Source organism: Stomoxys calcitrans, chromosome 2 (genome assembly GCF_963082655.1).
Source record: "Stomoxys calcitrans chromosome 2, idStoCalc2.1, whole genome shotgun sequence".
Lineage (NCBI taxonomy): Eukaryota > Metazoa > Arthropoda > Insecta > Diptera > Muscidae > Stomoxys > Stomoxys calcitrans.
This window is the reverse complement of record NC_081553.1, coordinates 149,828,914-149,842,686: the sequence shown is the minus strand read 5'-3', so window position 1 is coordinate 149,842,686 and position 13,773 is coordinate 149,828,914. Positions and strand designations below refer to the sequence as shown.

The 13,773-nt window shown below is 40.9% G+C and overlaps 1 protein-coding gene across 5 annotated transcripts in view; it reads right to left on the bottom strand.

The window, feature by feature from the left end:
• Positions 1-13,773, bottom strand: part of LOC106092815 (endothelin-converting enzyme 2) — a 441,390-nt gene that overhangs the window by 321,882 nt on the left and 105,735 nt on the right. For 3 of the 5 annotated variants that reach the window (XM_059363956.1, XM_059363952.1, XM_059363954.1), the window contains one exon: positions 9,841-9,975. The exons of the other annotated variants lie outside the window; for them this stretch is intronic. In XM_059363956.1, coding sequence (XP_059219939.1) covers positions 9,841-9,975 — 135 coding nt within the window. The remainder of the gene's footprint in view (positions 1-9,840; positions 9,976-13,773) is intronic. 5 annotated transcript variants of the gene reach the window in all.

Here is a 13,773-nt window from a genome sequence, read left to right as displayed (position 1 = left end):
TGTATGTATGAGACTTTATCTTCCAGACTATTACATTTCTATTGAAGAATATTTTTGTATGACACTGTATGTGTTGCAATATTTTTTTGGGACCTAACATAGTCGTATTGGCAGCCAAGTCTGTCTGTCGCTGCTAGACATACAACCTCTCTTCTAGTAGCTACGAGCAGAGAGCTATTTTGCTATCTTATATATTTTGTTTCGTTCCATATAGCTCCATTAATAAAAATCCCATGTGCACACACTGTTGTTATGAGAGACGTAAGCTCTTGAGTGATGTTTTCTTTGAAGAGTGCTTGAAGTTGATCTCTTGAGTGATATTTTAATTCGAAGATTGGAAGTCCCATTTTATGTCTCTCTCTCTTTTTGCTTCTTCTTCCATGTTTTGTTTGGTTGCCATTCCAATCATAAGGTCAATGACCGTGGTTTCCAATAACTTTCGCTAAAGAGCTGAAACAGCTGACCGCTGTCGTATTTCTAAACAAACATACGCACATACTTATGGAAATTTTTTGAGTTTGAAGTTGAGACATCTTTTGGATATTTATATTAATACCGCATCCCAGCGAACACTTCCAATGTCTTTATAATATTCCTATTGACTGCATTTTTCTAAATTTATGAGGACATTTCGGAAGTGTTTTATATTGTGTCTGCAAGATTTCGTTTGACGAGCATTAGGCTCGGAAAAGATTGGAATATTTATACGAATAGAGGGCGTTTCTACGATTTGATTTTCGAAGTTCACGCATTTTCCTACCATTATAAATGCTGAGACGTGTCTCTGTATAGGCTATCTTGCTCAGAGATATTTATCTTTTCGCTGTCCATATTTTGATTTTTTCTATCCTATTCGAAATTTTTTCTTAGCAGATCGTGGAATTTATTTCCTAATTTGTATTTAGTCATTGGTCGCTGCGTGTCCAGACGCAATTTGCTGTAATTGGGACAGATTCGTTTTCGACATATCCTTTTGTTTTTTCCGGAGAGGAGTGATCGAAGGATTCCTTCCGGATATTGGAGAAGGCCTCTGGATTTTGTCCAGATTTTGTTTGTGTTATTGCCTTTCGATTTTAGTTTTATTCTACCACGAAATGTCTCTCAACAGATACATCAGGATTGCCGATAGAATGGTCGAGTTCGAGGCTTTCCTTAACGATAAGCAGGCTCCCATGTCCTCATCGTTTCTCCTCGAGACACATATGGAGGAATTGTCCAAAACCTGGGCGGAATTTAGAATCTCTTACGAGCAGTGCTTACAGGATATTGAAAGTGAGGCGGACGGGGAATTAGATGGGAAGGGCAATTCGGATGAGGCCTCGGAAGTGACTATGGTCAAGGCAAAATACAATAGCACCTATTCAACGTATTGTCGATGCCATGCACAATTACAGGAACTGCACTTCGCGTTAATGTCCCCAAAGCAAACCCGGAGTCCTCAGTCAATTCCTTGCCCGAACACTGGACTCATTACGGGCCCTTGCCCACAACCTGGGTTCAAACTGCCCCCTTGCGAGATACCTCTGTTTAGTGGTGACTACTCATCGTGGCCCACATTTAGGGACGTGTTTACGGCGGTCTGTTCGAAGAATTCAAGGTTAAGCGCAGTTGAAAAACTCTTCCACCTTAACCAAAGGACCCAAGGAGAACCCCATGACATAGTCAGCAAGTTCCCCCTGACCAATGAGAACTTTGAACTGGCTTGGAGTAACCTTTCCTCTCGATACGAGAACAAGCGGGTCCTGGTTAATATCCAGTTGAAATCCCTGTTTAATCTCCCACATATCACCACGGAATCTGGAGACTCGATTAAGAAGCTTCAGAGGGATATGAACTCTTGCATCTCATTACTTAAATTGTATGATATAGATGTTGAGAGCTGGGGACCGATCTTTGTGTTTATTTGTTCAAACCGTCTTCCGGATACTACGCTCACGCTGTGGGAGCAATCATTACCTGACAAGACCGGGATTCCGGAATGGTCTGAGTTAGATAGTTTTCTGACGAGTCGGCATCGAACACTCGAATCCGTGTCGGAGATTAGGAGAAAATATATCGCAGTCCCCAGTGGGAATTCTGTATCGAAGGGCAAGTCCAGTCCGAATCCGAACATGAAGAATATTCGGGCATTCCAGAACAATGTGAACCAAACCAAGTGCGTACTATGTCCGACTGAACTTCATGTTATAAGGAAATGTCCAAGGTTTTTGAATATGGATGTTGCCCATAGATTTGATGAGATTAAGAAGAATGCTCTGTGTATAAATTGCTTTTCGAAAGTGCATACCTTGAAAAAATGTACTAGCAGGTTTTCATGTGCGAAGTGCAATAAACGGCATAACACCCTACTTCACCGCGAAACTAGTAATCCCCCTTCTGATCCACCGGTCGTCAGCTCAAATGCTACCCAGGCTGTAGCAACTGCCTCAAATAGCTCGAATCAATCTGAAATACAGTCCACTAGTACGACCAATCCGGTCATACAAACTTGCTTTTCCAGCAGTTCAAGAGGAGTTCTCCTGGGCACTGCGCTTGTTAATATATCCCACGGGGAGTTGACGTACATAGCACGGGCGTTGGTAGACTCGGGTTCAGAGGGTACTTTCATGTCTGAAAAGCTATTCAACACACTTCGACTTCCTTTTAAACGTAGATCTGCTACGGTATCTGGTCTGAACAACACGATTTCTGCAGCTGTTCAGAAGGAATGTACCTTCACACTGGGGTCTATTAAAGACCCAGCGATCGAGATTTTCACGACGGCCCTGGTGGTGCCCCATTTATCGGGAGATCTCCCATCTCGTACCATTGACCCATCCATTATTTCGGAGATCCCGAAGATACCCCTCGCAGATCCCCGTTTCTTCAAGAGTTCGAATATCGATCTGTTGATTGGGGCGGATCTACTCCCTTCCATAATGCTCTCGGGCATTATTAGGGAAATCTGTGGGACATTAATGGCGCAGGAGACCGTCTTCGGCTGGATCCTTACAGGACCAGCACCTGCTCAACCTATCTCCACATTTTCCACGATTGTTTCATATTTTTGTGAAATCTCCTTAGACAAGGAAATTTCAAGGTTTTGGGAGGTGGAGGATCTTCCACGGAAGAAGTTTTTATCTCCAGAGGACATATTTTGTGAGAATCTATATACCACCACAACAAGAAGAAATCCAAATGGCAGATATGAGGTATCCCTCCCGTTCAAATCTGATTATCCAGAGGGGATAAGTATTGGAAAATCCAGAAATTGTGCGTTGGCTCAGTTTTTAAGAAACGAGGCCCGTTTGATGCGCAATTCCAGTTTTAAATTGGAATATGATCAAGTCTTGGATGAATATATATCCCTTGGACATATGTCCGAAATTCAGTCCAATGATGAGTCTAACCTGACGCGACACTATTACTTGCCTCATCACGCGGTTGTAAAACCCGAAAGTACCACCACCAAGGTACGTGTGGTATTTAATGCCTCTTCTTCATCATCCAATGGAGTTAGTCTCAATGATGTCCTTTATACAGGTCCGGTCTTGCAACAGGACCTTACAATCCTTATTCTTAAGTGGCGTTTTTTCCGATACGTCTTTAATGGTGACATAACTAAAATGTATCGACAGATTATGATAAACCCGGAACATTCTGCGTATCAACGCATTCTATTTCGCCGAAGTCCGAATGACACCATCAAGGACTATGAATTGAGGACTGTCACTTTCGGGGTTAACTGTGCCCCATTTTTAGCCATCCGCACAATGTTGCAATTGGCTGATGATGTCCAGATGACACATCCACTGGCAAGTGGAATTATTCGAAACTCCATGTACGTTGACGACGTCCTATCCGGAGCTCATTCAATTAAGGCTGCGATAGAAGCCAGGGATCAGTTAATTACTGCTTTAAAGTCCGCAGGTTTCTCTATCCGAAAATGGACATCAAACTCTAAGAAAATTATTACCGATCTTCCTCCAGATCAACTACTTAATGAGGATTTTCTCGAACTGGATGACAGTAGTATGGCAAAAACTCTTGGAATCCGATGGAATGCGCGGTCGGACTCCTTCTTTTTTACTTTAAGTTGTCTTCCATCTCCATGTCTGTATACTAAGAGGGAAGTCCTTTCACAGATATCAAAGTTATTTGATCCTGCAGGATGGCTTGCACCTTATATCATTTTGGCCAAAATGATAATGCAAGAAATTTGGATCGAACGTACCGATTGGGATGACCAAATAACTGAGACGTCCTTGGAGAAATGGCAGTCGTTCTTATCTGCATACCAGTATATCGATTCTGTCAGAATACCACGTTGGTTCGATTATCAGCCCGGTAGTGAAATCCAATTCCATGGATTTAGCGATGCTTCAGAAAAAGCATACGCAGCTGCTCTTTATATCCGAGTTAAGAGCAAAGAATCCGTTTGCACCCACTTAGTATGCTCCAAAACCAAAGTAGCTCCTCTTAAGACTTTGTCCATCCCTCGATTGGAATTATGCGGGGCTACATTATTGGCAGAGATAATAGATCATATCATTCCGCAGCTACAGATTGATAGCTATTCCATTTTTTGTTGGACCGACTCCACAATTGTCCTTTCATGGCTAGCCAAACCACCTTGTTACTGGACAACATTTGTCGCAAACAGGGTGTCCAAAATAACTCAGGTTGTTAGTCCAAAGGACTGGTATCATGTACGATCGGAGTCTAATCCTGCCGACCTTGCGAGTAGAGGCTCTTATCCTCAGCACCTTGTTGACAACCACCTGTGGTGGTATGGGCCAGATTGGCTTTCGAGGCAGCCTGACAGCTGGCCAACGGTTAATGGCGGAATTTATGAAGCGATAGATATTGAGAGAAAATCTATCAAGGTCAACTTTTCCTTTTTCAGTAATTTTGAGGATATTCTTGGAAGGTTTTCGTCCCTGCCGAAGGCATTGCGGGTCGTTGCATATGTATATAGATTCTTCTATAGCACCCATCCAAATTTCCGCTCAGATTTTCACCGGTCGTCAAAGGATGTATCATCAACCGAAATAGCTCTTATTCAGTCAAGGCTTATAATAATGAGTCAAAAGGCTAGTTATCCAGATGAGTACTTGAATTTGTCCGCCAAAACGCAGATTGATCCTTCAAGTACAATTCTGAGTTTAAATCCTTTCATCGATCACGAAGGGGTTATGAGGGTTTGTGGAAGATTGACTTCATCGCCGTCGTTGACGTACGATGAACGACATCCCATTTTGCTTCCATACAATTGTCAATTTTCACGCCTGCTAGTGCGATTTATCCACGATATAAGTCTACATGGGGGTAATCAACTGGTCCTAAAGTTGATTCGTATGAAGTACTGGATCCCGAGGGCCAAGAATCTTATTAAGGCTGCCATAAACAAGTGTAAACCCTGCGTTATTTATAGGCACAAGTGCCATGAGCAGCTTATGTCCTCGCTTCCGCCAGAGAGGACGGAAATATCTCGTCCCTTCACTCATACCGGACTAGACTTTGCCGGCCCGTTTGACATAAAAAGCTTTTCCGGGAGAAATTGTCGCATGACGAAGGGCTACGTATGTGTCTTCGTCTGTTTCGCGACGAAGGCCATCCACCTTGAAGCCACTTCTGATCTCTCCACTCCTACCTTCTTGGCCGCGTTTAGTCGATTTATATCCAGAAGAGGTTGCCCTCTTCACTTGCACTCCGATAATGGCACTACTTTTGTAGGAGCATCAAAGATTATATCCAAGGAATTTATTCAAGCCTCCCATAATGCTGTCACAGCTAATTATGCACACCAGAACTTGACATGGCACTTCATTCCGCCTGGAGCACCCCATATGGGTGGACTATGGGAGGCTGGAGTGAAAAGTTTCAAAATCCACTTCCGAAAGGTTGCCAGTAACTTCAAACATACGTTTGAAGAATTCCAAACCTTACTGTCCAAAATTGAGGCTTGTCTTAACTCTCGCCCAATATCTCCAATGTCCGAGAATCCGACCGACATGTCTGCTCTCACTCCTGGGCACTTCTTAATAGGCACACCTATCCTTGTGCCTATTGAACCTAACGTTCATGAAAATCCAATGTCTGTGATAAACAGGTGGCAACGGCTAAAAGTTATCCACCACCATTTTTGTAACCGCTGGAAGGATGAGTATCTCAAGGAGCTCCATAAGCGCCATAAATGGCAAACTCCCACAAAAGACCTTGAAACGAATACAATGGTGGTCATAAGAGAGGATAATCTACCTCCAAATTCTTGGCGATTAGGGAGAGTCTCCAAGGTTTATCCTGGCCCGGATAAAAGGGTTCGTGTAGCTGACATCCTTACGGAACGAGGCGTTGTTAAACGACCAATCACCAAACTTGTTTTGCTTCCATTCGTCACTTCACCTTAACTGCCTTCTACGAATAGCCTAGATATCATGAGTCCGCAGAATAAAATAGCAATCCTAAATCTTTTCGGAACCATACTTACAGTAAACCATGCGGAATCAAAAGCCCTCCTCCAGTACCAAACTCAATGAGTACGTCTGTCGAATATGCAGACAAAAACACGCGTTAAGGAAATGTAAAAGATTTTTGAATATGAACACGGCAAAACGTCTTCAGATAGTACAAACCTATGGATACTGCAGAAATTGTTTGGCACACTCTCATTCACAGGGATCATGTTTTACCAAAACTGGTTGCAAATACTGCCAAGGAAAACATCATAGCTTACTGCATCTGCATCCACGATTAAAAAAGGATAAACCTTCACGCCGTAAGCAAAGAACTCTTCGAGGGGAACCTGAGCCTAAACCATCAACCAGTGCTGCTGGAGCCGCACGAAACAGGTCCCAAAAAACCGAGTCAAAGGACAGGACAACACCAACCGAAACTGACTACAGTAATACCTCACTGTCCGCAATTCTGAAGCAAAATCTAATGACACTCCTTCCTACTGCCGTTGTCAAGATACTCAGCCCCAAAGGAGAACGTAAGATTCGCTGCCTTTTGGATACAGGGTCAAAATTCAGTTATATTTCAAAGAAGATAGTTGATTCTCTTGGTCTAACGACTTTGACTCTCGAAGAGGAGGCGATTTGCCCTCTCACGCTGGTCTCGATTTACGACTCTGGGGTCAAAATAGACACCACACTTCGAATGAATAATCGGATCAATATCCATACTCCCAGCAAATCACTGCCAAGAAACTTTACTCAAAATTTTCATAATCTTCTTCTATCAGACGAAAAGTTTTGCGAGTCTGCACCCATCGACGTAATACTCGGAGTCGATATTTATTCTCGAGTTATCACAGAAGGCATCCTTATCCGAACGGGGCTTCCGACAGCCCAAAATACCATCTTCGGCTGGACCCTTTATGGGATTTGTTCCTTATAAACATAGTTTAAAAAAAAAAAAAATCATTTGAAAACGAATTAAGGTCTTAAACTGAAATCAAAAGCTCACTACTCACTGAAATAAGCACATACTGAATACCAATGCATAATGTAAACTAATTTACTTATTTACAATTAGTATAAGTCCTCATGAATTACTACTTTCATACTATTAATTAATACAATATTGAATTTGAAATTAACTATTATATTATAATTAGAATTTTACACGATCATTGCGAATTTATCCTTACGATATGATTAACCTTCTGTTTGCAGAATTATATCCTGCAAGGGGGGCGGAATGTTTAGACCAAACCCTTGAAAATGTTGAAAGATTATATGAAAACCCTAATTCCTAATAAACTTTAAATAATCCCCATATACTTGAATTTGCCGTCATGAAACATATGTTCATGACGTTTATGGCAATTTTCGCCTTGTTTAAAAATCATGTTATAATGATAATTTCCGCTTTAGCTCGAGGGCAAATCGTTCTTGTTCAACCTCTGTCGTCAAACTGATAGGTAAGGCTTAGTCCGCCGAGAAATAAATCCAACTTATCATTATAATCCTAAATCGAGTGTTTTGTTTTTCTTGCTATTCTTTCTTTTCATTTGTCCATCTGGAACACTCTCCTTAATATATTTGGGGAGTCGCAAGTTCAAAAGAAACCTGTTTTGTTTTGTATTTGCATTCGGCTCATCGTGTTCTATCTCCACTGCAGATCCATCCAGCTTCCATTTACACATCATCACTCTCAAAATTTTAAAAGGAACAATTTCAGCTCAACTTGCCCTATCGCTAATCCATAATTGAAAATTTTAAGAGCACGAAATAAAAACAGCCCAAAGGTAAAAAATAAAAAAAAAAAATAATAATCATCAATAAGCAGGATACACCGGAGCGTATTATGCTATGACGCATTATGCAGAAAATCTCAATGATTAACCGAATTTAAATTAAACTGAATATCTAAACCGATGTAGCCCCACGATGGGCGCCATTATTATTTATGTAACGACCCTCATCCAACAGATTCTGTCTCTTTCCGTCGTTTGCTACCTATTGTCTCGGCCATGCTCAGGGCATTGGGTGTGTTCTTGCTAAAAGAGACAAACCTCGCTCAATTACAAAAAACAAATATATTGTAGGTAGCTATAAAAAAGAGTTAATGATGACCATTTTATATAACCGAAATGTGGTTAGGTATGGATGAAGAAATTAAGGTGGAATTCTTTCTTCATCAACAGCCGTGTCCCGCCCTACATTGCCGACATCATTTAAATCTGTCAGCCCACATAGTCTTTGACCAGACTATTTCATTTTCGCGGAAATTATTTAAAACTGCTTAGCAATTCATATCTACTAATTCAAGTTAAATTAAACAAATATATCACATACATTAGTGAACAAAAAAAAATAATAAAATGGTGGGAAAAATATGTTTTCTAACAAAATTCTTATAAGTGATATATGTAAGTATATGATGAGTTATAAGTATATATAATTAATTAATTTTAAAAATTTTAGATAGTAAAAGTGAAATTAATTATATGTTAATATTTGTCTCAGTATAGTATTGTACAAAAATATAGGTATACTCACGGTTTTTACCTCCAAACTTTGACAAGCGCTTGTAAATATTGATGAGGGGTCCAAAACATTTTCTTGAAATATGTAGATGTGATGTATAACAAAACGATGTAGTTGGTAAAGTTAATGTATGTAATAACATTAATGGGTTAAATCAATTTATAAGATGCAAAAAAAATTTAGCCTTTGAGAGTGATGAAAATATTCTGAAAGACCTTTGGTCGATGCTGCAATGTTGATGATCTTGGCTTAAATGTAATTTTATATCAATCAGCTTAGATTTTTGCACAGTTCAGAATTCGAAAACGTCAGCTAATCTCAAAAATCTAGGATCTTCCTAATGCGTTGAATTGGTGGTTTTCATTTATACAGGGATATCTTGCAATTATGCCTTAATTTTAATGGAAGTCCTTAGAAACGATGCATGTCACATATAATAAAAACAGCATCCGTTATGCAATTTCTGCATATTATGTCAAGTAATTAGTGGTAACACAAGGGTAAGATATTGTAACTGTGGGATTCTCTTCCACAGCCAATGAGTCCTTGTATGTATGTCCTTTTGAAATCGATGGTTTTTCACGATAAATAATCTATTCACAGCTACGAAGAAAAGCGCCACTCCGAAACGATTGAGTCACAAGGAAACAAAATCAAAAATGTTGTAGCAAATTTCCAACCTATTTTCTTTTTCTTTTTTAATAATTAAAATTTTTCGACAATTCGTTCTGTCGTACTAGAAAATTTTCTTAGAATGAATTGTTTTCAAAAGCAACTACACAAACAGTAAAAAAAAAATAAAATATTTGAAATAATGTGAACTACCAAAAAATGACAGTATTTCCTGACACAGCAGAATACTAACCATTATACAGAAACAAGACTTGTGAGACCTCACAACTCACATATCGGTATGAAAGGCTGCTCGTTGCAAGGTCGAATAGAGGAAGGAAACTGATTCCTATTCGCCATCGTGGCCTGGTCTCAGAATGGAATTTTTCTGTAAAAGCAAATAACAATTAAACAGCAACACAATAAATTTCAAGAAAACCATTTTGAATACTTCCCCTCGTTTAAAACCTACGTGCCTTGTAAAATTATATCTGCTCTTCTCAGCATATCTACCGGCCTACAGTCCAACAACTGCGAATCTGCCAAACGAATAGAAGGCAAACGGAGAATCAGCACTAACCGAAAAGGAGGGTAAATCTCCAGAAATGCTAGGAACCGTAAATTCCAATCGTAAAGAATTCTGAAAACTCAAAAGACATTCTTTTCTTAAAGTCGTAGAACCAGTCTGATTAACACTCTTTTAGCACATTTCTATTCTGGGAGAAATGGAACACTTTCCTTTTTGAATAAACAGATGTTATACCTGAAGAGTTCGACGGAAGGTTGGAATTAGCAATGGAGGAGGATTGTGAAGTAGTAGCAGGGATTTAACCATTCGGTAACGAAGTCGCAGATCTTGTGAAATTTTCCACGTAAGATACTTCCCGATGAAGAAGCGTATGTGGTGCTTATTACACACATTTCTTTTCTTATGTCCGACAGCCAAACAATTGAGGCATCAATTGTAACGACGAAGTACAGAATAACGATTTTCAATCGTTATTTTAATACACTCTGAACACAAGCGCAAGGGATGAACTAACTTGGGACAGAGAACGCAAAGTTTGCCTGGAGAGGCCGAAGCAGACTTGAGTTAGAAAGATTTTGAAAAGTGAGATTTAACTTTCTTTTCAAATGTCTTTGACGAATCAATGCCACGAATACCACGAAGGCATCCGAAAGAAAACGATCCAAATCTTTCCCAGAGGACAACGCAGATTTATCTGTCACTGTATGTTCCCATATTGACACGGTATCCTTAGGCAACCACCGAATGCAGAAATACCAAGGTTAGGTTAGGTTTAAGTGGCAGCCTGCCAACAGACGTTTTCATCCATTGTGATACCACAGGAACAGAAGAAGGATGATGCCTTCTAGTTCCTACCGTTGAACCATCTAGATCGCTTTAAAAAGCCCAATAACTTGCGAATTTTAACATCAAAGAAATGAGAACCTAAAGTGGAACTTCTTCTAACTGCTAGTGCGGGACACAAACACAGAAGGTGTTCTGTAGTTTCTTCTTCCATAGTTTTGAAATGCTCACAGCACCCTCTTTGTGACCATCAATCATTCGTTGCCCTTCGGGCCTGGTCCTGAAAACTTAGCTTAGAGGCTAGAGGCATACACACAGATTCCAGTGTCCCTGGAGTGTGTTTGGTAGTTCCTAGTCTCGCAAGCTCGTCCACTTTACAATTCCCTGGGATATCTCTGTGGCCCGGCACCCAGAACAGGTGAATTTTGAACTGTTCAGCTATCTCGTTGAGAGATCTGCGACAGTCGAGGGCGGTTTTAGTGTTCAGAAATACGTTCTCCAGGGATTTAATGGCTGTCTGAGAAGATATTTATGCCAATCGTCGTAATGACATTATATCTAAGCCATTCCACCACTTCCTTAATTGCAAGGATCTCTGCTTGATACACACCGCAGTGGTTGGGTAACCTCTTCGATATGACCAGTTCTAGATCCTTAGAGTACACCCCAAAGCCCACCTGGTCGTTTAGTTTGGAACCATCCGTATAGAAATCCATGTAACCCTTACCAGGGTTATCGTTGTTCCAATCGGTTCTATCAGGAATAGTGGAACAGTAATTTTTATCAAAAAGCGGCTCAGGTAGGGTGTAATCCACACTGTCTGGAACATCGGATATTGTATCAAGGATAACACAGTGTCCGTAGCTGCCACATTACCAACGAGAAAGCTCCCTTAACCTCACGACAGTGGTCGCTGCAATTTGGGTAGTCACAATGTCCAGAGGCATATGATGTAGCATTAAATTCAGTGCATCAGATGGTGTCGTCCTCAGTGCGGCTGTGATGCACCAAGAAGCCATCCTTTGGATCCGGTTAAGTGTTGAGCAGTAGATGGATTTTTGAAGCGTCGTCCATCAGACCACAACACCATATAGCATAATAGGTTTGACAACTGCAGTATATACCCAATGCATGACATGCGGTCTAAATTCCCAACTTTTGCCAATGGCTCTCTTGCAGGTGCATAGGTCAAGAGTGACCTTTCTTGCCCTTTCCAAAATGTGGATTGAAAGTTATGTTTCCTGTCTAGCTAAACACCCAGGTATTTTGCGCTTTCTGTAAACGGAACATTCTCTCCGCCCAAGAAGACAGGTTCCACTGTAGGCAACTTGTATCTCCTGCTGAAAAGAACTACTTCTGTCTTTCACGGATTTATACCCAGAAGTATATCTCCACGTCATAAGCATACGTGGAGAGACAATAATATATTGTTAATGGCTATATTCCAAAGTAGAGGAGACACTACACCTCCTTGAGGAGTTCCTCTGCTGACCCATCTTTTTAGATCCACAGATCCCAATCCTGTCGTAATGCATCTTTTAGTAAGTAAGTTATTAATAAACTTTACTGTTGCACGTAGAGCTTCCTGACCTATATCTCTTAGAGCGCTGCGAAACTTTCCCCAAACCGTCATCAGCATACGCGACCACTTTTACGCCTTTTTCTTCCAGAGACAATAATATATCGTTAATGGCTATACCTCACCTCCACTTCCTTTAGGTGTTCCTCTGATGACCCATCTTTTTAGATTCCAAACCTGAATTAATGCATCTTTTAGTAAGTAAGTTATTAATAAACTTTCTTACGGTAAAATTCATGCCTAGAAACTCCAACTCCTTCATGATTAACGTCGGTTTTACATTATTGAAAGCACCTTCAATGTCAAGAAATGCTACCATTGTATATTCCGTGACAGCGGGAGAACCCTCTATGTAGCCTACTAGGTCGTGAAGAGCTGTTTCAGTGGATTTGCCTTTACTATATGCATGCTGCTGCCGCGACAGGGATCTTTGTCTTCAGTATAAAGGATGACAGACCATTACGACGGAAAACTCTCGCCTTCGTGTGTAGGGGTTTCCTCCTTTCGGAATGAAAATGACCTTCGTGTCCCACCATCCCACAAGTATACATGACGTTCTGAAACAAGCAGAATATATCTCTCTAAGCCAGGGAACCAGTCTGTAAGACACAGCTTGTACTTCAACTGGTGATACATCATCAGGGCCTGGCGACTTAAAGGAGTCGAAACTTCTTATCGCCCAAAGGATTTTCGGCTTAGACGCAATTTCCCCAATGGTCTCCGACGAATGCATATCAATTACAACATCTTCGGGCGCCACGTGGTCCGTTAGAGAATTTCTCGGGAAATGTGCATCAATGAGTAGTTCTAGTGTTTCCTCACTAGACATTGTCCATACATTCTCTGACTTCTAGATATACCCCACCGTAATAGTTCTCGAGGACAGAATCTTCCTCAGCCTAGAGGCCTCAGATGTATCTTCCACGGAGCTGCAGAATTCTACATAGGATTTGTTCTGAGCCTTTCTAAGCTCGCCCTTCTATTTTCTTAGCTCAGCCTTATAGATGTCCCAATCGTGTGGTGCTCTTGTGGCTTTGCTCTGTTGAAGAGTTTTCTGCAGTCCTTCCTTAGACCAACGAGCCCCTTGGCTTGGCACTAGAGCATGCTGACACAATTGAGTCATTCAGGGCCTTCGTGATCCGCTTGACCACTATGTCTATATCCTCCGTAGTTTCCACTTCCTTTTCTGGTCTAGAAGGGATAGTGGTGCAGACTTTTTGCCGAATTTTATCCCAATCCGGTTGTCTTCTGTTTAGCCGAGGGACATCTACTTCAGTATTTTCTCCAAGGCTAAA